Source organism: Peromyscus californicus, unplaced genomic scaffold, assembly GCF_007827085.1.
Source record: "Peromyscus californicus insignis strain IS unplaced genomic scaffold, ASM782708v3 Scaffold_5__1_contigs__length_169319896, whole genome shotgun sequence".
NCBI lineage: Eukaryota > Metazoa > Chordata > Mammalia > Rodentia > Cricetidae > Peromyscus > Peromyscus californicus.
Genome location: NW_026294573.1, coordinates 26,203,443 through 26,227,977, shown reverse-complemented (window position 1 = coordinate 26,227,977; position 24,535 = coordinate 26,203,443). Strand labels below are relative to the sequence as shown.

Sequence of the window (24,535 nt, the reverse complement as noted above, 5' to 3'; positions counted from 1 at the left end):
GCAAGATGGCCACCCACCCAGCCCATGGGAATGAGAGAAAGGGAAGCAGGCCTCTTTCTAGGAAAGTAGGCACTAAGTCCTAAAAATGATCCATTGGTTATTTAGAGAGACAGGGTCAGGACACAGGAGGAAAGGATGTCCTCAGGGTGGCTCCTGTACATACTACCTACCTGGTACATCAAAGGTTCTTCTCATACCAAGACCTGTTGTGTTTCTACCCTGGGTACACAAGAGGTGCTAGGTGTCACTGACAAAACAAAACACACACACACACACACACACACACCAGGCACACAAGAGGTACTGGGTGTCCCTGACAAAAACAAAATACAAACACAATCAGATCCCTTAAAGCAACAGCAATAGCAATGTATTCCTGCACACACATGTGTTCCTGTCTGAAGATGGCAAATCTGGTACCCAGATGCCAGTAGGGCATGCTCCCTCTGAGACTCTAGTAGCATCCTTCTTCACTTTTCCTCACATTTCGTGGTGGCTAAGACTTCTTGGTACCCCTTAGGTTATAGATATCTCTCCCTGACATTGACACCATACACATTTCTGTGTGTGTGTGTGTGTGTGTGTGTGTGTTTTCTCATAAGGGTACCTGCAGGTTAGGGATACTCATTATGCCCCCATCTTGATGACATCTGTAAAGACTGTTTCCAAATAAGCTCTGTTACAGCCGCAGGGATTTGGAACTACACAACTCAATAGACTGTAGGAGGCTAGCCTGTAATACTAATGCTCACTCCACCGTGTTAGCAGAGTGAAGCTAGCCTTTGTACTCTTCCCAGAATGGAGAGCCAGGGTCTAGGGGAGGCAAAGCCTGGACAGGATGCCTGGGTGACGGGTGCCAAGTACAAATCCTGTTTCTGCCAAGTTGCTGCTCTGTAGGGAGGCACGGGGCCTCTCCAGGCTCTGCTTCTTCACCCTGAGAAATGGAGTTAATGTGACTGAGAAACAGCCTCAGTCCCAGGGAGATCTGTAGAGATGATGAGTTGTTGGGGTTTTTTGTTTATTTGTTTGTTTTTTGAGAAAGAGCCAGCCGGGCAGTGTAGGCCTGTGATCCCAATTACTCTGTAGGCTGAGGCAGGAGGACCACATATTCAAAGCCTGCCTGGGCCACAGAGGGAGCTGGAGAAATGACTCAGCAGTTAAGAGTACTTACTGCTCTTGGAGACTGTCAAGGTTCCATTCCCAGCATACACATTGAAGACTCAAAACCTTCAGTTAACTCCATGCCTGAGGGTTCTGGCACCCCCTTCAGGTCTTGGTGTGAGCTGGCCATGCATATTGTACACATACATGTAACCCGGCAAGCACTCATAAAACAAAATGTAAAAACAACAAAAACAGAAAACCCAAAAGTCGATTGAGGTATAGCTCCGTGGTGGAGTACCCACCCAGCACGTCAGAGGCCCTGAATTCCAACCTCAGTATTGAAAAGAGCTAGGGAAGGTGAGAGGTAGGGCAGCTAGGAATATGGCAGGAATGCACAGGAAGTTACACCCAGGCCAGTCTGCACACCTGTGCAGAAAGAGCCCCAGGCAGGAAGCCAGGAAGTCCTGATCCAGGCCCAACTCTGTCACTGCTATGAAAATGGGAATGGATTTGGACGCACATTCCACAGCCTCCCCGATTCTAAAACGCTGTGAACGTTCATCAGTGAATATCTCCATGAGGGGAAGCGGGGAGGGAGAATGACCCTTGATAACCGCCTGTCCTTAATCGGTTCATGCTTGGCCTGAGGTTTAGGCAAGACACAAAACCTTGAACATAAAAGAGATAATACCATTTGGCAGACTGAATAGTCTCGAGCAGGGAGAGCTAGTGGCTAAAATGGTCGCAGACAGCGGAAAAGTGATAAATATAAAAAAGCTCAGCCTCTAGAACGAAACCAGGCAATTCTCATGCCTTCTCTGTCCCGATCAGCCGTTGGAGAGCAGAACTTAGCTGTGGAAGGCCCTGGCTTTGGATGGACTTAAGCCAGTCCCCATGAGAAACGTTTGTGACCCTGTAATGTTTACATGGCAGGGTGGGGAGGTGGACTCAGGAGACTGGAGAGCTGTGTCCAAATATCTGAAGGTTAGTCACACAGGAAAAGGGAGTCAGATCAGTTTGAGATTTTACTGAAAAAGAAAGGGGTGTGACATTTGCTGAGAGCCTACTGTGTGCCAGCAGACTTACGTCTGTCGCCTCTGGAGGGTGTAGTGTTGCCGTAGAGGGACCTGGTGCAGCCCCAGGGACCGTCAGTGTGGAAGAGGGGCTAACACTGACCTGCTTTTCTTTGTTTTCTTTCTTTCTTTTTTCCCTTGTCTTTGTTTCTTTCCCCCTTCTCTTTTACTGTACCTCCTAAGCCTCCATTTAAGAAAAGATTCATAATACCAGAAAAACATCACCTCATCTCACCCGACCCCTTCGAGGCACGGAGGGGTTAAGTAACCTGCCTGGGTGTCACACAGAAGTCCAGGAAGTGGCGGAGCTGGGATTTGAGCCCACACCTCTCTAGCTTCAAAGCACATGGTTTCCCCCTATACCGAGAGCTTCCCAAAGCTACTGATTTTAATTTCCTTATAAAATCTTTATAGAAGCCAAAACTTTGCCCCAATCAAGTACTCCATATAGCAGAAGCCTAGAGTCCAGGTCACTGGAGGTTGGAGGCATGTTCATTAGTTATATTTCTGTTTCACTCATTCAGGATTGATTAAACACCTGCTGTTGGCCAGTTCAGAGCTGAGCACTTCAATCATAATGGTGAACCTCCTGGCCCTGGTCTAACATACCTGTGTGGATGCCTGTCACAGACTAGTGCCATCAGGACTTCCTGTACCCATGACAGATTAGGAAGGACAGTCTGTGTGTTTAGGGGCCTTTCTAACCTTCACGGCTATGTCACGTTGTGCACATAGAGGCAGCAGAGTCTATGATGATCAAATAGACTCCGGAATTGGATCAGACCTGCTGAGTCTCAGCATGGTTTCTAAACCACAACCCTGAGAACACCATGTGGTCCCCGCGAGCCTCAGTTTTCCCACTCACAAAACAGATAATGATGCTGGCCTCAGCACTACTATGGCAGCAAAATGATATCACAGAAAATCCTTTGCATGCTGTCTGCCACCAAGACAGAACCTTCCTCTTAGGGTAGCCAGTGTCCCCGCCATCCCAATCCCTCAGATTCTTGTCCTCTGGGCCAGACCTAGATCTGCCTCCTGTGGCTCATGTTTGCTTGTCATAGACCCTGGTTTTAGGACCTGCCTATTCCACATTCCCTTGCTCTCCAGGCTGGATGGAAAATAGGAAGGCTCCCTGTGGTTGATGTCAGGTGTTGTGGGGGTGTGTTAGTGAGTTTTCATTGCTGGGACATAAGCAACCTCCAGGAGGAAGGATAATTTCAGAGGACCCAGTCAGTCCAGTGTCCCAGTCTCCAGGCCAGTGTCCCAGTCTCTGCTGATTCCAGACCCAAGGAAGGACGGACATCATGGCAGTGGGCCAGTGTGGCAAAGACTGTTCACTTCACAGTGGGCAGAAAGCCTGGAGACTGGGAGAGAACAGGAATAAGATGGCCTCGAGGGCCCACCCCAAGTGACCTACTTCCTCCACTAAGAAACACCTCCCAAGCTTTCTAGTACCTTCCAAAATAGAGGCTGGGGACCAAACCTTCAACACCCGATCTTTACCAGGGACTCTAATCTCTGTAAGAGGGGCTGAAGTTCACTCAGAATGCCATGGGCATCATGGAGCCTTTGTACTTGGTCCAGGGGGACAACCTGGGGAAGGAAGGTTCAGTCAGCAGGACCCACTTTTCCTCCTGCCCCTCCCCCTCTGCCTGGGCCTTGTGTTCCAGGACTGAGACCCATCAGTCTTACACCTCCTCTGGTATCAGATGATGGTAGGTTAAGTCCGCTGCTGGGTCCTGGTCCTCCACCGAGTCTAGCTGCCCCATGCCACTGGTTGCATCCCTCCCTCCTGCAGCTTCTCGGGATCTGTCCTCAGCCTTCAGTCTTCTGTTCTAGCAGCTGGTCACTTTGACTCTCCCAGCTTTAACATGAAACTAAACCCTGACAACTGGCCCATCTGTCCCTAGTCCACAGCTCTACCATTACCTACGTTGGTACCTTCCCCTCTGACACCTCATAGCAGCCTCCTCATAATAGTCAGCCAAGACCCCCAGAACAAAGTACCGCAGACTATACGGTTTGAACAATAGGTGTATATGTTTTCTCATAGCTCTGGGGGCTAGAAGTGGGTGGTCAAGGCTTTAGACAGCACAGTGTCCAGTGAGTGTTCTCTTCCTGGCTTACGACAGCCACCTGCTCCTCACGTCCTCATGCAGCCTTTCCTTGACAAAAAGCATGAGCTCTCTTCCTGTAAAGTTATAAATGCCATCAGGCCAGCCCCCTCTTCTGACCTCATTCAACTTTAATGACTGCCACGGAGCCCCATCTTTTAAAATTGTCACACTGGAAGCTGAAGGCGTCAGTATACAAATCAGGGGGAATGAATGTTCAGTCTATATCATCACCCCAAAGTAAGTTCTCCGTTTCTGCCCCTTCTCCTACCTCCCCATACCTGATCCATGCCCCAGTGTCAATGAGCAGCACAACCGCCCATCACCAGGTCTCCTCTAGGCCTCCTTGCTTCCCTGCATTCACTCAGCTCCCTGATTCCCATAGTTCTGCCTCAGCAGCATCCCACTCTCATCACTGTGGCCCAGACCTCCATCATCCTCTGTCACTGTGCTGCTGACAGCACAGCCCTCCCACCCAGCACCCTTCCCTCCCCATCTGCCACATGGCACACAATGATCTTCCCAGATTCCAAGTCTGGCATAGTGTTCTTCTACTTGAGGAAAGCGGGGAAAGAAAACAGACTTGAGTGACAGCTTCTCGGCTTCTCATTGACTTCAGTAGGAAGTACCGAATCTTCCACATAGCATGCCAAGTTCATCATGATCATCCCTAAACCACATTCTGGCTCCTGTGATCCCACTCAAGGCAGAGATAGCAGCTTATCCCCAGCCATTGCAGGGCCCCATCGATAACATGCTCAGAAAAGCTTTGGAGAATTCATTTGTGATGACTTTGCCCTGGCACATTCGGATACCTTCCTCAGAACCTCCTGATCTCTTTTTCCTCCCCTTAACCACGTGGTGCTCAATGCCAAGTGGCATGCATTCTCCATTGCCCCTTGGGCTCCAGGGTGGGGCAAACCCAATTTACAGTGAGATTCTCCCATGCCGCCTGTGAGCCAGGCCTTTCATTGATGAACCTGACTTGTCTTGTCCATGGAGAGGCACAGGTAACTGGTAAGTTCACCAGGGCTCTCAAAGATTTGAAACACCAAAACACTCGGCATAAGGCCTTGGATTTAGGAGTCCTGGATTGAAAGCTTGTCCTCTCTTCCTTCCTCCTCGGGTCTGTGGCTCTTCCACCCTAGACCACGGCTCGAAGTATCCATGTTTATTGCATCTGCCTCGATATTAGCCTTCCATTGATTCCAGCTTCAGGGTAATTCCATGCCACATAGACATTGTGGCCCAGGAATGGGAGGCTACCCTATGTAGATTCCCTATGGGATGTCAGCAGGCATTTAACACAGGAACTACATCCGTCATGACCACTGCTCCTTCTGGACATACCTGGCCCCTTTGCCCCATTGAGAACAGGGAGGCTACTTTGGGGCAGGCAGGTAGTTCTGTAGCCTCCTCACATTAAAAATTCCTCCCTACCCCAGGGCTGGAGAGATAGCTTAGGCAGTAAAGCATTTGTCATGCAAGCTTGAGGACCTACATTTGGTTCCCTAGAACCCACATGGAAATGCCAGGCATGGTGGTGCACAGGTGTAATCCCAAAGCTGAGGAGGAAGAAATGGGTGAATCCTGGAGCTTGCTGGCCAGGCAGTCTAGTGCAATCAGCAAAGACCAAGTAAAAGGGGAAAATCTCTGTCTCAAAAAGCAAGGTACACAGTGTCCTAAGGAACAATGATGGAGACTGACTTCTGGCCTCCACGCTCACACACGAGTGTGCACACACACACCATGAGCACACATATACATGTACACCAAAAGAAAAAGAAAAAAATGTCTCCTCCATCATTAAAAGCTCAAGCTGTAGAGGAAGAACGGGAGCATTTACTTCTAGAAATTCTTCCTGCTCCGCTTGTCATCATTCTGGCTTGGGTAGGGGAGAAAGCTCGGGATCCGTCAATCCAGGAGCCCTCTGAGCCTAGAAACACGGTCTCCCTCCATGGGGGCGCCAGCTGTGGGAAGCACATTCACAGTTGCAATTGCTTTGCTTCCCAGTAGAACCAGAAATATTTAAGGAACAGGCAATTAGCACTTACCAGAAACATTATAAAATTACACACAACTTGCTAACAAGTTTTCACATCAATCTGGATGTCTCTTTGCTTCCTGACTGGAGCCTGGGATCTGGCAGCCTAATGTTCAGTCTGGGAGGCTGACCCAGGGGAGGAGGAAGTAGGGGCCCTGCTCCTGGGGAGATGGAGGTGCAGAGAGGTGAGGATCATTCAGGAAGGGTGTCCAACAGCCCAGGGACTCATGACAGAAATGAGATCATCTGTTGACTCACGTCCCTAAGGCCTTATGATGTGTTACAGGCACTCACTATTCAGGACACTGAGGCTATAGAGACAGACCTGTCTCTGCCTTCACCCAATTCAGAGTCTGTCTTCATAAGCATGGAGTAAGTGTGAGAAGATGGAGAAATCAAAAGGAGTGGCCTCTGACCTTGCTTGAGGGTACTGGAGACGTGAGTGAAAGTCCTCAGGGGACCTGATGTCAGAAAGAGACTGCCTCGAGGGACACAGAGGAGGCTTGAGAGATGGGATATGTTGGCCGGGAAGGACAGCTTGTTGAATGAGTGTGGGGCTGGGGAGATGGCTCCATAGACAAGTAATCCAGTCATGAGGATCTGAGTTTGGATGGCCAGCACCACGTAAAAAGCTGGGCTCAGTAGTGCTCCTGTAGTCCCAGCACTGAGGAGTCAGAGGCAGGTGGATCCCTGAGGGCCAGGTGTTGACTCAGTAAGCTTTAGACTGTTCCCAAAAATAACACAGATCATCATTGAAGATGCTTGATATCAAACTCTGGCCTACACACAAGTACTCACACATACATAGTTTCACACATGTGCATGCACGGGAGCACATACATGCATATGCACATGCATGCATGCACATGAAGATGCATTACATACACATAAACACAAGACATTTTTAAAAATTTAAATCTCTACTGGAATCAGTTTTGAGAATGAATAGGGAGAAGATGCCAAGATTGCCTCTGAGGGCAAGGCTCATGTCTCCTTCTCTGGCACATAACTCTGAAGATGAGCACCATGGCACTCCCTGAAAGAGGCAGCATTGGCCCCAGGCTTCAAAGGAATCTAAAGGCAATGGCCTGGCACAACCGACTCCAGTTCCTTTAGGGCATCATTTCCGGACCTGGTCTCACCAGAGGTCAGGTGCATAACCATCTCAGCTTCCCACCTGCTATTTTCAGGACACCCTTACATGTCAATCTGGTTTTCCAAAACTCCTCCTTCTGGCACATAATGATGCCCCTCTGGTGCCTGGTCCCATCAGAAGTAGGGTACCTGCATTTCAGAAATGCTACCTGGATCCCTGAGTCATTAAATAGTGACTGGAGCCAGACACACACCCAGGGTGTAGATCACCGCTGCTGCGGGGCACCGAAAGTGCTCCTGAGCCAGCCTCATGAGTCTAGGAGGCCCAGACTGGATGTGCTTGGACTGGCGCTGGACGATGACTCTGTCTGGCAGACGAGCAGGGGGTGTTCATTGTAGAAAGAGGAGACAGCAGGTGCCCAGTTCCTGCGTGGGCGAGCTGGCAGGGCTCTGCCAACAATGGAGACCATAATAACAATGAGGAAGGGCTACCTCATTGCTGGGTCTGTGCCATGTTCCGGGCATCTTGGCTGTCAACTTGTAGGCACATACGCTCGCTTAACCCTCACAATGACCCTGGTCAGCAGAGCTGTTATTACAATTTCCATTTGATGCAAAACAAAAGCTAAGGGTCAGGAAGCATTGGCCGCGTGGGCTGGGGAGGTAGACAGTTCTGTAGATAAAGCAGCCCTGCCATGTAAGCATTAGGACCTGAGTTCAGATCCCCAGAACCACACAAAGCTGGACACAGGGCCACGTGACCGGAATTTCTATGTCAAGACAGGAGGTAGAAACATGAGAATTTCTGGCAGTTCACAGAACAGTGAGTCTGACGTATGGAGTGGACAAAGAGACTGTTTCAAACAAGGTGAAAAGTGAGGACTAACACCTGAGCTTGTCCTGTGACTTCCAAATGTGTGTCATGTCATGAATATTCCCACAGTGATTTTTTTTTTAAGAAGAATAATGTGACCCAGGCCTACTATATAATATCAAAACCAGGATTCAGGTCCAGGATGCTGTGGCCTCCCAGCTATCATTACACTGTCACCTCCCTGCAGATCATTCTGTTTCCTGATGTACAGTTTCCAATGGGGGGTGCTAGCCAAAGATGAGACCCAGGATGGTGGTGGTGTGGGGTGATGGGATAAGAGCCCTACATAAGCAGGAAGTGGGGATTGACCTGAGGACTTTGGAAAGCAGTCAGAAAACTGAGCAGGGGACAGTACAACCTGATAATAAGCTTTCACTGATCTTGTACCACATCAAAGAATATGGGATAGAGAAGAGAGGCAGAGAGCCGCCAACCGGCTAGTGCCAGCCAAGTGAGAAATTATGGAGACCTAAACTGGACAGAGAAGATGCAGGGAACCAGGGTGTTTAGAAGAGGAGCTGAGGAGAAGATTCCTACTGGAGGGCGGAGTCTACAGGTTCTTAAGCCTCTGTTTCAACCTCCAAGAAGCCTCCCGACGAATACCTAACTGAATTCTCCCAGCGCTGGGTACAGAGATCAGGCAGCTCTGGATCTTCAGTGCTTACTTAGCCTGACAGTTTCTACATAAACATCTGGCCTCTCTCATGCATTTCACCGAACACCTACTGTGCTTCTAGTGGAGTGCTAGGTACACAGAGGCCCAGGAAACCTGATCAACCCGTGTCTGCTTCCATAGGGCTTGCTTCCAGGGGTGGTAGGGCAGCAAGAGGCAAGGAGACCATGAGGCTGGGACAAGGAAGGTTGTCAAGCTGGAGACTCAGCCTGTCCTTGATGCCCAACAAGGTGGGAGATGCCAGGTGGGTAATATTGGCCCTTTATTGCCCACTGTTCTATCCCCAGTGTCTAGGACAGTAACCAGTAGAATACTTCTTGAATGCATAGATAAGTAGCTACAAAGGGTAACTGGCACCATGAGGAAAAGAGTGAAATGTCAAAAAAGAGCGAGCGGGTGACATCTCAGGGATGGGCTGGGGAGTGTCCTGGAGGAAGTGACCTGCAGAGATCATATGCAAAGCAGGAGAGGAAGTTCAAGCTTGAGTTGAGGCACCTTGAAGTAAAGGAACAAACATACATGCATGGCTCTCTGGAAGTGTCCATGGTTGGGCACCCCAACCCCCATCACAGCTCCCTCCAAGTAGTTTCTCTTCTGTGAGCACATCAAAGGGCTCAGAATAGAGAGACGCGTGATACAGTCCCTTCTGTGAAGACACTGTCATAAAAGAGGATTCCAATTTAGTATCAGAAATTGAAAAGCCCGAGAAGACAGAGAGACCCGAGAGTCTAGCATGGATGACAGGGCTAAAAGCCAAGCAGGGGGAGGCAGATATGGCCAGGCCTGTCCCCATGGAACTCCGGCACTTTCCACACAGACATCTGAGGCCCCTTGGCTTGCTTTTGGTGGGCCAAAAGAGCAGGGGGTACACATATAGTGAAATTGGGTTAGACTAGATTGATAGGAAATTGCAAGACTTCATTTCCTCCAAGTCCAAATTGCATTTATCTATTTGTAATTCTGGGTGCTGACATCAGGCGTGCTCAGCCTCTGGCCAGGGGGGGGCCTTTCCGCCAGGCAGAGGCACATCAGAAACCTCTATGGAAAGACAGAGCCTCCGTTTCTATGTTCTCAGTCCAATGATGGCCCGAGGAGTAGGCCCAGGACAGAAACCAGCCCCCAGCTCCTCTCCAATCTTGGAGTTAGCTCCCCAGTTCCCAGCCCCAACCTGCCCCGTTCCTCATCACCCCACCTCCAGATCTGGTTCTTCAGGGAGCCCTCCCCTCTCTACCTGGCCCTCCTGAATGTCAGTGTCACCACTGTCATCTTCTCCAGGGCTAACAGCTCCTTCCCTCACACTTGATGACCGTCACATTGGAGGAGGCGCATGAGCTTCATTTCCCTCCCCTCCACATGGTCTTCTCCTTGGATGTCACATGGCCTCCAGCCCCTGCTTCCTCGTCATCACTGCCCCACCCCCCACCCCTCACCCCAAGTCTTGCCATCTGTTTGTCTCTCAGATCCCAATCTTCTCACTTCTTCTCCAAGGTGGATCTTGTCTTCCAGCTCTGCTGGAATCTAGGGTCATGCCACCTGCTCTGGGGTCCTTTGTCCTTTGGCTCCTCATGTCCTCCCCTGTTCCCCCATTGGTTATCTTTTCCTCAAATTCCCCATCTCTGCCCTCAGCTCTTGCTTCACTCTTTCCTTCTTTGCCCTGTAGCTCCGGCTACCACTCAGCCACACTTGTAGCAAAAGCCTGGGTTCCTTGGCTTCACCAGTCACATCCCCAAGCCACAGTCAGCACCACTGTCCCTTTTGGGTCTGCGTGAGCAAGGCAGACAGTGCTGCCAGGTCCAAGAGCGTTGGCTCCGCCCTTAGTGGGCCACAGGTTCGAGGCTGTCCACTGAGCTTCAGTCTCCTGTTCTCTAGAGTGACAGCTTCAGAAGGTCCTGTCAGTGTCCAGTCTTGCTTCCCGTGACTAATACTTCACTCCTTACCAAAGACCTTGGTCTCCCGCTCGCTACCTGAAACTCACTGCCACACCATCCTTGTTCACCTCTGTCGTTGAAAGCCTCTGCCTGATCACTAAGGCCAGCCAGCCAGCGTGCACAGGGTCTCTGCTGCGTCCCTCCCTGGAGCCACCAGCTGCCCTTCCTCACTTCTCCACAGCCTCAGTGAGCCATTCAGCCTCCATCAGCATCCCCCTCCCTCTTGTTCTTCCCAGAAATTTAACTACATCCAAGCTCATTCCATCTTTAGAATATTTTAACCATCCAAAGGTGGCTACCTCAGAGTTATGATGTAACCCTCCTCTTTTCCATCCCTGCTCCTTCCATGGTACCACCATCCCTCCCATTGGGTGCTGACTTTCATGATAACTGTTGGTCATAGCGTCAGCCTTGGGCTATCTATCGTCCCTCCCATTGGGTGCTGGCTGTCACGACAACTCTTCATCACAACATCAGCAATGGTCTCCTTTTAGTCTTTTGCTTTCTATCCCACCCTAAGTTCCCTGTGACACAGAGTCCGTTGATCTCCTCAGCTCATCCTCCTCCAAGCTGGCCCCCACTTGCCTTGGACTATAGTCTACTCTACCACTACTCCCCCAAACCATCCCTTATGTCCCATTCTGGGATGACATCTCTTCTCATCTTGCCTGGTGGGTCTCTTCTCCTGGCTCATTTATGAGTTACATCTCAAATTGTGTACTTCTGTCCTCAACTTAAAATCCAGATAACTGCTCCTTAGCAGCAATTATTATGGCCCTCCATGCAGTCTCCTGCCTCCTGTATTCTTGTCTGAGGGGAGCACGCCCTTGTGGCCAATCCAAACCCATACAGGTACGGTAGACCTTGGTCTCTCCCTTACTCCTGCATCCTTATCCTTGGCACAGCTTGTAGCATATTCCTACTTCAGACCCCTCACATCTTCCTGGTTCTCTCCATCCTCTCTTCCTGGACCCAGCATAGGATACCATCAGAACATCTCCCACCAACACAGAGGTTTCACAGAAGCAAAGCATCTTTCTGTCTTGGTCCCTATTGCATTCTCCACTACTAAACTGACAGTCCCAATGTTTATTGAGTGAATGTGAATGCTTGCCTAGCCTCCAGCTAGCTAGCTACTCCTAGACCATTCCCCAGACAGGGATCAGAAGAGCTTCCCCCACACAGGTGTCAACTGCTGAGTAAATCCTTTAGCTTCCCATGACCAACCATCTAAAGTCCAGTCTCCCACATAGCTTGCACAGGCCCTTTCACCGCTGGCCCTGCCCATCAGAGCCATTTCCAGCCTCATTCTTGCTGCCTTGGAGAAAGTGCTTGAACTTGCAGAAGGCAGGTGCCAGAGAAGTGAGGATCCCGGGAGCCAGGCAACTGTGTGTGGGTCTCAGATCCACCACTTCTGAGCTCTGTGGTCTTATCTAGTCACATATGTCTTTGTGCCTGTTTCTCTTTTAAAATTGGAGAAAAGAGTACCTTCCATTAGAGATACTGTGAGGGTAATGTGAGTTAATCTATAAAATGCTCGCAGTGGCCAAACTGGCTGGAGTCTGTGTACATATACCGTAAATGGAAGCTGGTTATGGTGATAATGACTAGTAGTTTTGTTCACTGACATATTATAGCTCAGTACACAACCCTGCATCTGAGACTTGGCCTGGCCTCTTACCTCCATCCAGAGAACTCTTGTCTCCTCACTGCCAAGCCTTTTGCTGCTGGCTCCTCTGTGGTCTTAGGCCTCAGCACAGAAAGTACCTTCTCCAGGAAGCTCTCTGTGACCCAGGGCTGGGATTCCACGAGACAAGTGGGACGCTTGCCTTAGGCACACAATGTGAGAGTGGGGTCCCAAACTCAAATTTTAAGATAAATAGCATTTAAGACAGTATCTTTTAAATCAAGATGAACGTAAAATAGCCATGGCTTTTTTTAAGAAAAAAAAATCAGCATTTTAATTGTAGAAGACAAGCTGAGATAACAGGACGAGGGCAAAGGGAATAATTAAGCCATTCCAGTGAAAGGTTGGCATCAGTATCAATTTTAAATGTTATACGTGTTCATTGTGATTTTCTTAAAAAGCGCTGTGTAGTGTTAAGATTGAGCTGTCCTTACCAGAACAATTATAATGAAAACAATTATTGTCTTACTGGGTCCTTGAGGCACTTGACATTGTGTGCCTTCCTCTCTGCACTCTATTTTCAGCCTGAGACCCCATGTCTTAGGCCATGTCTCCTCCCCTGGATGTTCCAAGTGGACAGAGGCTATCTACATGGCCAGTGTCTGGCACAGGCCCCAGCGCACAGCAGGTACTTATTAAATGCCTGCAACTGCCTTGCTGATAGGGAGGAATTAGGCAGGTATGGTTATATGCAAAGAGATTTGACTACACAATGGGGGCCAAGAAGACCACCCCACCCCCAAATGCATGCTCTCTTGAGCCAGTCAGAACCTCAGACCAGCTGAAGGCAGCAACTCAGTCAGATGTGCCCTACTCATATACTTTGTGTGGTGGGACCTCACTAGGGGACCTGAAATACGGGCTCTGTCTTCAGATACCAGGTAATGTTTCCTGCCGTTGCCCTGACGGCTCTTGCATCACGAGACAGCATGTTTGGGGACACTGAGAGAAGGTGGGTTCTGCCTCTTGCTTCTTCAGATCTCTTTGTCACAGGGGCCCTTCTTCCTGTCCTTCGGATGACTGGAGCTCTGGAATCCGAAGCAAACTCCCACTTCCTTGGAATGATTCAGTGTGGCCCCATCCCTGTCCCTGAGCATACACAAAGCCAGCTGCAAAGGAACATGTATATATAAGCCTAGCTAGTGTGTGTGTGTAGGGTGAGGTGGGGGACACTTGAGATTTAAGTGAACTGACCTGACTTGTACTGGAGATCCTTTGGTGCTTGCACACAGCCGCACTGACCCCTGTGACAGTCAGAACCCTGTGCATATGCCACTCACTGAGCCCTTGTAGCTCCAATCCGCTCAGAGAAACAGCTTACAGCAAGAAAGCTTTTGCAGAATCGCACAGCACCTTCTGGAAACCTTGGCTACTGACCACCCGTAATGACATCCACTGAAAAGGCAGCGTCCTTTCTTCCCCCAGAGTCCTGGAAAGTTATCCAACACTCCCTCAGTGACTCCAGGCCCTGCTTTCCCAAACCTCAGGTCTCTTACAGTCTCCTTTCTCCATCTGACACTTTCTTGGTGACTTCCCGTCTCCCCGTAGGCCGTCTTCCTCCCTAGATGGAGCTCCTCCCCCACCCCCCCCCCTCTCACAGCACAGGGCATGGCACTCAACCTCTAAAGATGCAGCCAGGGCAGACTCCCGACCCCGAAGTGCCTGGGTCCTGGCTGACTCCCAGAAATGAGCCCATCATGCTGCTGAGTTCTGTCTCCTGGGGCTGAGACAGGCTGACTCACCGATTGGCTCAAGCAGACTTTAAGTGTACTTAATGAGTCGTTTGTTTCTTTTTATCTGCTACTGTCTCAAATTGAATCTACAAAAAAATACCTTGAAAGTGCTTCGGTGTCAGAAGGCAGCCAGTATTGATTCCCACTTACTCTGGTTGGCAAGGAAGACGACGGGCTGAAAGAAGACAAGCTGCACTTGGCCGCCTTTGCCTTCACTGCTCAGACGGACCTTTCTTCAAATCCTCCCAGCAGTGTTCACAGTCGGATGCAAAGCGCAGCTCAGGCAGGATGTCTCCATACTTTGAGACATATTAGCTCCTGGAATAAGTGCGTGACAGAATGTAATCAAAAGAGGAAAGATTTATTTTGTCCTATGGTGTCATGGGGCTAGTGCCCACCTCGATGGGGCTCCATCCGTGGCCACAGAGCTTGAGACAGACATCAAGTCAAACAGAACCAGAAGCAGATGTCTCTCAAGGCTTCCTCTCAGCAACCCACTTCTGTTCAGCAGGTTCCCGTCCCCAGAGTTCCACAACCTCCCCAAACAGTACTACCGCATGGGGGACTCCAAAGTGTTCAAACACACAAGCCTGTGAGGGAAATTTCATACCCAAGACTAACAGCCACCTTTCACGAATGAAGATATCCGAGTATCTGGGATATAGTGTGTGGACACAGAGTCACAGGCATCTGAGAACTGAAGGCCCTTTTGTCCTAGGACACTGTCCTTCCTGCAGGATTTATGAATCCCACACCCTGACTCATGGTAGAAGGGCAGCAGAGCAAGCAGTAGGTAACCTATGCTTCCAGGACAGATGTAAAGTCACCTCTTTTTCTTTGTCTCTTGTTTTTCAGAGATCGAACAGGGCAGTTGCGGAGACCCTGGCATACCTGCCTATGGCCGGAGAGAAGGCTCTCGCTTTCGCCATGGTGACACACTCAAGTTTGAATGCCAGCCTGCCTTTGAGCTGGTGGGGCAGAAATCAATCACGTGCCAAAAGAATAACCAGTGGTCGGCTAAGAAGCCAGGCTGTGTGTGTAAGTGAGCAGGGGTGGCCACTGATGGGCTCCCCAGAGAGGCAGGCTGGATCCCTAGTTAAGGCCCTGCCTTTGAAAACCTGGAGTGGGTACCCACAGCGCCATTTGGGGTGGTTTCTCTTGTTCCTAGGAAGATGGTTGTCTGGGTTCCCACATCTAATGTATGTTACATCTCTTGATCTTTGGAGACCTTCTTTGGTGATCCTTAAAGCAAGACAGAGACCACTGAGCATGGTCCATGAAGGTCAGACCAAGACATTTCTCCTTATTCTTGTCACCGCCATGACACCATGGTATCGTGGGGTGTGCAAGATGTCTCTAAGTTGGTAGATGGTATACCAGCCTTGGAGTGCTACAGGGATCTGAGACCTTGAGGGATATGTTTCCCATGATCACCACCTCTCATGTGGCTTTAGGAATGGAGAAAGGCTCCAACTATCCTTGCATGGCTGGTCCTTTGGGAAAGAATGGAATTGAGCAGTCTGTTCCATGGAGCTGTCGCCTACCAGCTTTCTTCTTGTATGTGTTCGACATATTTTGCCACATCGCAAACATCAGTCACAGTGAGATTCGAAGTGTGAGGGGCTGTTGTGGCAAGGGGAAGCCACACAGTTGGTGTCAGGAAGTCTGAGGCTCTAACTTCTCCGGCTGTGGTCTCTTCTTCTAGTCCTCAACACTCAACTCCCCTGGCTCTTTCCTTGAATTCTCAGGGAAGGGCGCTCAGCCTGACCCTCTGATCCTCTGCCCACCTAGGCAGACAGCTCAGGACCTCTGAATTCTGCATGCCACAGACTGAGAGCCCCTGGGGTCTAGGGGTGGGAGAGCCTAGGAGATGGTCGATGTCCCTGTGATGTGAGTGGGCGGGTGAGTTGGGGCATACCACAGGGATTATGCTGGTCGAACTAAAAACAATTGTTTGGTCTGACAGAGCGTTTCCTATGACTGATAGTTTGTGTAAAAATTCTTCAGAGGGGAGTAGAGAGATGGCTCCGTGGTTGAGAGCGCTGACTGCCCTTCCAGAAGACCCAGGTTCAATTCCCAGCACCCACATGGCAGCTCATAACTGTAATTCCAGTTCCAGGGGACCCGACATCCATGGCAAAACATCAATGCACAAAAAATAAAAATAAATGAATTAAAAAAAAAGTTTCAGAGGCTTAAAGATTAGTTCACTCTTAGGTCCACATGGAATCACTCTTAGTGAAAAAAAAAAAATCAAATTACATGATATCTGCCCTGCTCTGTTCCCGGTATAGGTGGGAAAGATCAAACTCTCCATGTTGGCCCCATTGAGTGCTAGGAACCATGGGGATACAAGGATCGGGGATAGTTAGCAGGTGCAGCTCAGAGTAAGCAACCCAGAGCCCTAACAGCACAGTCAAGCCAAGCTAGGCAGAGGGCAGCAGAGGAGGACATGTCCATCTAGCTAGAGGTCCTAGCTAAGAAGGAAGGTCCAGACAGTGGGATTCCCCCAGGAAGCATGGCGATTCATTTTTGAAACAGGAAACACTGGACGAAGGTGATCTTCATGGGCAGGAACATGGGAGGATCAAACCCGGAAGGAGGCTGAGCTCCTGGGCTCCATGAGCCAAAGCAAAATGTGGCTAGCAAGCAGAACACAAGCTGGGGGGAGAGTGGTGGTAACGACTGGAGGCCTCCGGGAAGGTGCTCGATGATGCTGTGCTTCTGAGGAGTAGTTCTAGAACATTCTTCTAGAGCCTTCTCTAAGAGCTCAACCTCTTGAAGTGCTGCCCTGCAGGCCCTTCGTCTCCAGAAGCAGTGTGATGAACTCTGCTTGCAAAGTCGCTGAGAAGAGGAGGACTGGGCTATCCTGGCGACAGTGGGTCCAGCCTGTGCTCTCTATTGTTTCGAGCAGAGGTGAAGGACCCAGGGCTTATTAATAAGAACCGCAAAGCAGGCGCTCTGGGCAGTTGGCATGACATGCTCTCTGGAAAGTTCTAGGATGGAAGAGGACAGTGTGTGTCTTCTGTCACCCCCACCAGTCGGCTGTGTCTGCTTACGTGGGGCACAGCTTGAGTCCCAGTGAGGTTGGTTTGAGTGGAGGAAGGCAGGCCACACCGGCTCTCCCCATACCATGCACCACAGAGCAAGCCCCTCCTTGCACCTCATGAGTACAAGGGGCTGCCATCTGTCTGCTATCTGAGCAATCCCCAGTCTCGAAGCTCCTGCCTCCACAACCCCTGGCTTTGCCCTCGGTGAGCACAAGGTCTGGTAGTGAAAAAAAAAAAACGATGGTGAGATTATTCACCGTTCCAAGTCTAGAGACCCAATTCTTGCCCCTAGCTGAGCTTCCGAACAGCAAGCAGCCAGGGCATCTCCTCTCCAGGTGCTCGCTGACCCAACAGGGCAGCCCTCCAGTCTCACTCCCCAGAGTCTGCATCTCCAGGATCATATTTATAGCTAACGATAGCTGTAGTAAGAAAGGCCCCCACACTTTCCACGGTGAATGCTTGGAAACCGGTCCACAAACTGGGTCATCACAGCACAGGTTATACTTTGCCTGAGAGATGCTCCTGATCCCAACTCTAGATCAAACACACACCATAGTTTCTCATCAATAGAAAAGGGACAGCATCTATAAATGTCCATAAAAATATAAAATAGTGAGAAGGCTTGTCTGCATCGTAGAGTGTTCCTTACACATACACACAAAAGCACCCCAGGCAAAAGGCTCATCTGGAGAGTCACTCCCCGCCCCCCACATTAGTCACAGTAAACATCAACACAGCACTTAGCCAAACAATGTTGCTCTTGCTTTCAGAGGAGTTATAGAAGGGGACCAGGGAAATTCTTTTGATGGCTGAAATGTCTTAGAATGATTGTTCAAAGAGTTGTAAAGCACTGCACTGTTCTTCAGTGGAAGCATTTCCTTCAAAACGGCTCCTTCCTAGGGAGTTGTCCTGCCAAGTCCACACACAGCCACTCCACCTTGGCATTTCTGAGCGTTTTCTGCGGTGAGCAGCAACTTCAGCGTCGCTCACTGGCTTCTGAGATGCCCTCAAAGTGGTGGGTACTCAGCAGACCATCTTCTCCATCTAGGGTTGCAGCAGGGCGGTGCCTCTCATGTTGAAGTGCTCCAACTGAGCACATGGAGCCAGCTCCTTCCCTCTTGCTGTCTCGTTGTCCTCAGCCAGTCCACCTCTCCAAGGACCACTGCTCCGTCTCAGCCCGGAGTGGAAGCACTCTCCATCCGGTCCTCCATGTTGACTGTCTGCCCTGAGCCAAGGGCCAGGCTCAGGGGTTCAGAGCTGTTCAATTCCTTCTCTGCTTAGGGAGTTCGCTCACTGTGGCTGTCCTGAGGACAGAGCTCTGGCAAGGGAACCTGTCTACCTTACCTTGCAGAATCTCTGCCTGTTTTAGCATCATCCTTAATAGAGATGGCAGAGTCCCTTCTATGCATCTTAAGGCAGGCAGTCATTGCCATTCCAGGGAGACAGTAGAAGACACAAATAACTCTGAGGGTGGTTCGCATAGTCCTTGATGCTTTGTTGACAGGCTAGCAGAGCACTTCACACTTCATAAGAAAGGCAGGAAACCAATTATCAGTCCATTAGCAGCCACTTTCCAAAGAAGTTGCCAAACAGCTTTCACCAGAGCCTGGCCAGGAGCACACAGAACCCTGTTCTCCTCTCCCAGTTCCTGCAGCCCATAAGAAAGTGTGAATCCTAGTTGCTGCAGTCTTAATGTCTAGGGTGCATGTGTAAAATGAGAAGGTGGGGTCTCCTGGGATGTCTGCAGTTCAAATTATTCATCAACAGCAAAGTTGAGGGTTCAACCAGGGACAATGGAACCCTTGGGTGCTCGAGAAGATACCGCAGAGGATGCTGGGATTGAGCTTGGCTTTGAAGGTAGGGAAGAAGGGAAGAAGTAGCCTTCTCCTGGTGTCTGCCTGTCCTTTCCTAGATTGCTCCCCTTCCCCACCCCACCCCCATGCTGGAGAAAGCTGGACTGGGTCACAGGGCCATCAGGACACTGCCTTTTCAGCTGTTAGAAGGCTACTTCCTCCAGATGTTTCAGGCTCTGTAACGTTGGTACTTTGTCCCAGAGAGCTGTCAGGTCTTGTAGATTGCTTTAGCAGCATCTCTGTCCCCTGCCACACCGAACGCCAGTACCACACACTCCATGCACTCCACGCACCAGCTGGGAAACCAAAATCATCTCTAGATGCTGGCAGACATTCCTTGGTGGTAAACCTATCCCAGATAAAGAGCCATGCTCTTGGGTAGCTTAGCCTTGTCTCAAGAGGTCCCCTGCATTTGGGGGGCTGTGGTTAAAGCCTGAAGCATCATGACGGTGAGAGAGCACATGATGGGGAGGAGGCTGATTTGTTTCCTGTCATTGGGAAGATGTGACTCTTCCCTACAATGTTGCAGAGCATTTCTTCCCTCTGATTATAGATGAAAAAAGCAAGTTCGGGGTGGGGAGGTACTAACTGTGCAGCCGTCACATGGTGGGAGAGAATTTGAGGCATTCATTGACAGAGCAGCAACCAAAAACCAGATTTCCTCTCCGAAGTCCCGGACGTTTCCCATCACAGCAGATTCCCAGAATCTGAGGGCCCAACTGAGAAGCGGGGACAAGGAAAGAACACCTAGGATAGGTACCAGGCTGGATTGTCCCAGGAGGCAACAGCCGTTGTGAGGAGTGCAGCACATCCATGAAGGGTCGGTCATGACCCCGAGGGGAGGTGCCTCTTCCTCACCTCCACTTCTCGCTCCTTCTGTCCATCACTTTTCCATCCCTCTTCGTCATCTGAGCAGCTCTCTGTGTGCTAAGTCAGTGGCACCAGAGGGAGTGCCTGTCCCAGTCATGTTCTAAACTGGAGTGCCCTGTGGGGGAGGGGAGGGGTGGGGTGACGGCTCTTGCTGAAAGGTGACCTCTGCCTATACCACCTGCTACAGTTCTATATCCAGAAGCACCCACAGCTCAGGGGACAATACCCAATACAAGATTTTAGTATAGTCTAGAATTTCTTACATTTATGTAAATAGGATGATTTAAATACAGTTTTGAAATTTAAATAAAATGCTCTCCCTCCCCTAAGTGAAAAGCGTTTTCACATTGATCCAACAACTGAAGGATGTTCTCCCCATCTGTTCACCCCTTTCCCATGGTCTCAGTCTCAGCGGGCATACCATTTTGCATGCTATGTTTCAAAGTCGACACCGTGTTGTATACCTTACCAGGTGACTACATGTCTTTCATGCTTACCTTTTCTAAACCAGTGGAATAGTCTGTCTAGTGTACGGGCTAAGACTCATGATACCAATTATGTTCAGTTGTTCTATATACGGCTATAATGAAAATCTTCATGCATGTGGCTTCCTCTTTAAGTTATTTTCTAAGGGTAAATCTCCAGAAGTCAGGTGATCAGGCCTGTAGATGAACATATTTATAAGTCTTTATGAATATATGCCATTGTGTCACTCTTGAGACCCCAAGTATCATACCCATTCATAATGCCAGTAGCAAAATCTATAAACTTAAGATTGCTAGATTCGTGGTCTTCCCATCCAGAAATGTGGTATCTCATTCTGTGCTCATCTGCCTTCACCTTTCCAGAGAGAACAACTTTGTGTCTTTCTTTCTATAAGTGACATATGAGATAGCTTGTCACCTTTAACAGCCTCATTAGACTTCCATATTTGTGTGGCCTTTTTAAATGTGCAAGTTTAATAAGTATATATTGACTGTACCCGTATAGCATATATCAGTTGATTGCTGGGGACTTCCCAAGATTGTGATAAGGGCTGTGAACCCAGGAGTGAGGGGCACAGGGCTTGACCCCTAGAAACTCTCTCCGTGGAAGACAGACACAATTACGTGAATTGTCTCTGTGGGTCAGGTTTTTTTCAAACAGAGGTCTTGGTGTGGCAGGCACACTTAGGTTGCCTCTGTGTGAGTCTCATTTGCTGGTTGGTGTATATCAGGCACCACCACAGCCGCAGACAGATGCAGACTGCAGTGACCATCTCATGACAGGGATGACAGCACATCATCTCTGTTAGAAGGCCTGCCTTGAGAATACAGGGACAGAAGTGGGGTTGTGATAGAAAGGGGGGCATCTATGTTGTAGTAGTGGATTCTCAGAGGACCCATGGGACATGTGTCGGCCTATGGAAAGGGGGGACGTCTCATGGGTACACACATACAAACACAAGCACCCAGATGAATTCATGCCCACATAAGCACATGTCTGTACATCTGTGTACACACATACGCATATAAGCATACATCTGTACATATGCACACGTACATACAAGCATGCACACATCTGTACAAATATCCATGCACACACAAGCACACACCTGCATGCACATACACACATGCTCTCGTGCATTGAACCTGGGTGCTTGGGTCTGCATTGTTTCCTAGAGTGGTTGGCTGCTGTAGGCACGTGTGAGTGAGGGGCAGTGGGGTCCAATGGCAGTGAAGTCTGGCAAGAGCTTTGGACTTGATAGAGGTGTTAGGGGGTCGTGGGATTTCTATCTTGGTCACTAGAGAAGGGTATCAGCCCTGGATCCAGCCCCGTAGAGGAGGGACCTGGGTCCTCATATGCAGTTCCAGGAGATGGCCATTTTCCTTTCCGGTAGGAAGACGCTCATTCCATTGTGCGGACACAAGCCCCGAGTGGCCTTCACACACACACTTTCCCAATCTTACGTTCATTATTTTTGTGTTTTGCTGTTTTGCATTGCAGAGTTGTTTTACATCTCCATGTAGACAAATTCCTCAATATTTGTGATTTCTTTCCAGAGCTGACAAAGTTATCATCCTGTCATGAATCTGAGACACAGTTTGTCCTATTTTTAGTCATTTGTCAGTGGTTTGATTTTTAAGCTGTAATTCTTTAATCCATCTGGAGTTTATTTGGATGGATGTATAATATTGTCCAAACTCTTAGGCAGTCTTCCAACATCATTTTTAAGTAATTCTCTTCCCTTGTGATCTGAGGAAAATGGATTGTTTTATCATGCTCCGAATCCTCAAATGTAGTTAAGTCTCTTCCTGAGTCACCCTTTGTTCTGTGACTCCGCGTCTGTCTCGGCCCCGGTACTGAGTAATTTTAATTGTTGTTTTATAATATGTTCTAATATCTAGCACAGCTAAAAACGACTCCTTCCTCCCTTAATTATTTTCTCTTTCAGAATAGTCATTGTTATTCTCATCTGTTTGTTGCTCAAGATTAATTTTAGAATCATTTTGTCAGAGTAAAAATAAAAGCCTATTGGGATTTTGCGTGTGCGCGCCTGTTAAACTATAAATTAACTCGAAGAAAATAGACACATTCCTAATACACAGCTTCGCACCTAGACACTGGCGTGTCTCTTTTGCTTCCTCTACTTGCATTTGTCTAAATATAACAGCTCTGTCATTTGGTGTATGCCGGCCAGGCCACATCCATGGCTCCTTACCTGTCTTCTTACCAACAGGTGCTTTTTGCGTGACCCTGCCCACCTCTGCACCATGCACCCTGCCCACCTCTGCACCATGCTTCCTGCCAGATGACCCTGCCTACCTCTACATCGTGCTCCCTGCCCAGATGACCCTGCCCACCTCTGCTCCATGCTCCCTGCCCAAGTGACCCTGCCTACCTCTGCACTGTGCTCCCTGCCCAAGTGACCCTGCCTACCTCTACACCGTGCTCCTTGCCCAGATGACCCTGCCCACCTCTGCACCATGCTCCCTGCCCAGGTGACCCTGCCTACCTCTGCTCCATGCTCCCTGCCAGATGACCCTGACTACCTCTGCACCGTGCTCCCTGCCCAAGTGACCCTGCCTACCTCTGCTCCATGCCCCCTGCCCAGATCACCCTGCCTACCTCTGCTCCATGCTCCCTGCCCAGGTGACCCTGCCTACCTCTGCACCATGCTCCCTGCCCAGATGACCCTGCCCACCTCTACACCATGCACCATGCCCAGATGAAGTTAGCCCTCCATTGTTCCCAAATGACAATTATAGCCCAGCACCTGGTATTCCCTGTAAAGATACAATCTCAAATTTTTCCAGTTTCAAATGACCTTTCCCTTGGGCCAGAAAAGATGATCACAATAGCTAGAGCCCTCAGAAATTGCCATTTTCAAATACTGGGAGCCAGGGTTGGAAGGGGCTAAGATATGAACGTGCCAGCCTCTGTGTGGAGAGTAACACCCCTAAGAACCTCCATGATGGGGCAGGAGCTTCTATGAGAGCTGTGTGAGCTTCCTCAGCTCAAGGAAACACCCTCATTCTTCCCGGCTTCCATCAAGGTCCCACTGACCACAGAGTACCCAAGGAAAAAAACCAGGAACTTGGGGAGTTCCAGGGTACCCCTCCCTCTCTCATCTAGTCCTCAAAAACTTGGCTACTAAGAACGTGTGGCCTGGCCTTGCTGGTGATATGTAGGGTGGGGAGCGGCCTGTTCTACAAGTGGGCCACCAGAGAGACAGGAGGTGGGACGTGTATTTGTCACAGCATGATGGACATGGCTGTGAAGCATCATGGCGCCCTGGGGTCAACCTGGGTAAGACAGAGCTGAGAAAATCCAAGACTGAAGGAACTGACTCTGGGTAAAGAGTTGGCTCACACTGGTCACTGCGAGCATTGTCAAGGAGTCAACACTGTCAGGAACCAGGCTGGGTGGGACCCGTAATCACATTACCTTTGTGTTGGAATAGGCAGATGTGTTATGGGGAGAGGAGACTTCTGGGTAAGAGTCCACCCCTGCATCGTGTGTCCATCTACCAGGCAGGGGACCACAGTGACAGAAAAGTACATTGCTGAGGGCAGAAACTGGAGAAGAAACCAAGAACCAGCTCAGGGGACCCAGTACTAGCTGGGACATAGTGTTGAGGAAGGGTCATGAAGAGAGGGACAGTCAGAGGACCTATGGGTAAGTTGTGTTCCCCCAACATCCACCAGATGCTGACTCTGGGGCCATCTCACACCTCAGTCACTGGCTTGTGGGAATGAAATAGTCTAGTCAATGTAAGCTTGGCGTAGAATCTGGCTCTAAACATTCGATCTGTGGATTATAGGTATGAAGTTGGAGCTGGCCAGGAGCAGAGGAGGCAAAGGCTCCTGGTGGATGCTCCCAGCATGCATTCTATTAGAATGTCCAAGGACGTGGCACCAGGACAGTGTGGATTCTGCATATCGCTTGTTACAC

The 24,535-nt window shown here is 49.6% G+C and overlaps 1 protein-coding gene across 1 annotated transcript in view; it reads left to right on the top strand.

Moving 5' to 3' along the window:
- Csmd2 (CUB and Sushi multiple domains 2) overlaps positions 1-24,535 on the top strand; it is a 573,936-nt gene that overhangs the window by 337,474 nt on the left and 211,927 nt on the right. Inside the window, 1 exon segment of the mRNA XM_052718591.1 lies at positions 15,184-15,366. Coding sequence (XP_052574551.1) covers positions 15,184-15,366 — 183 coding nt within the window.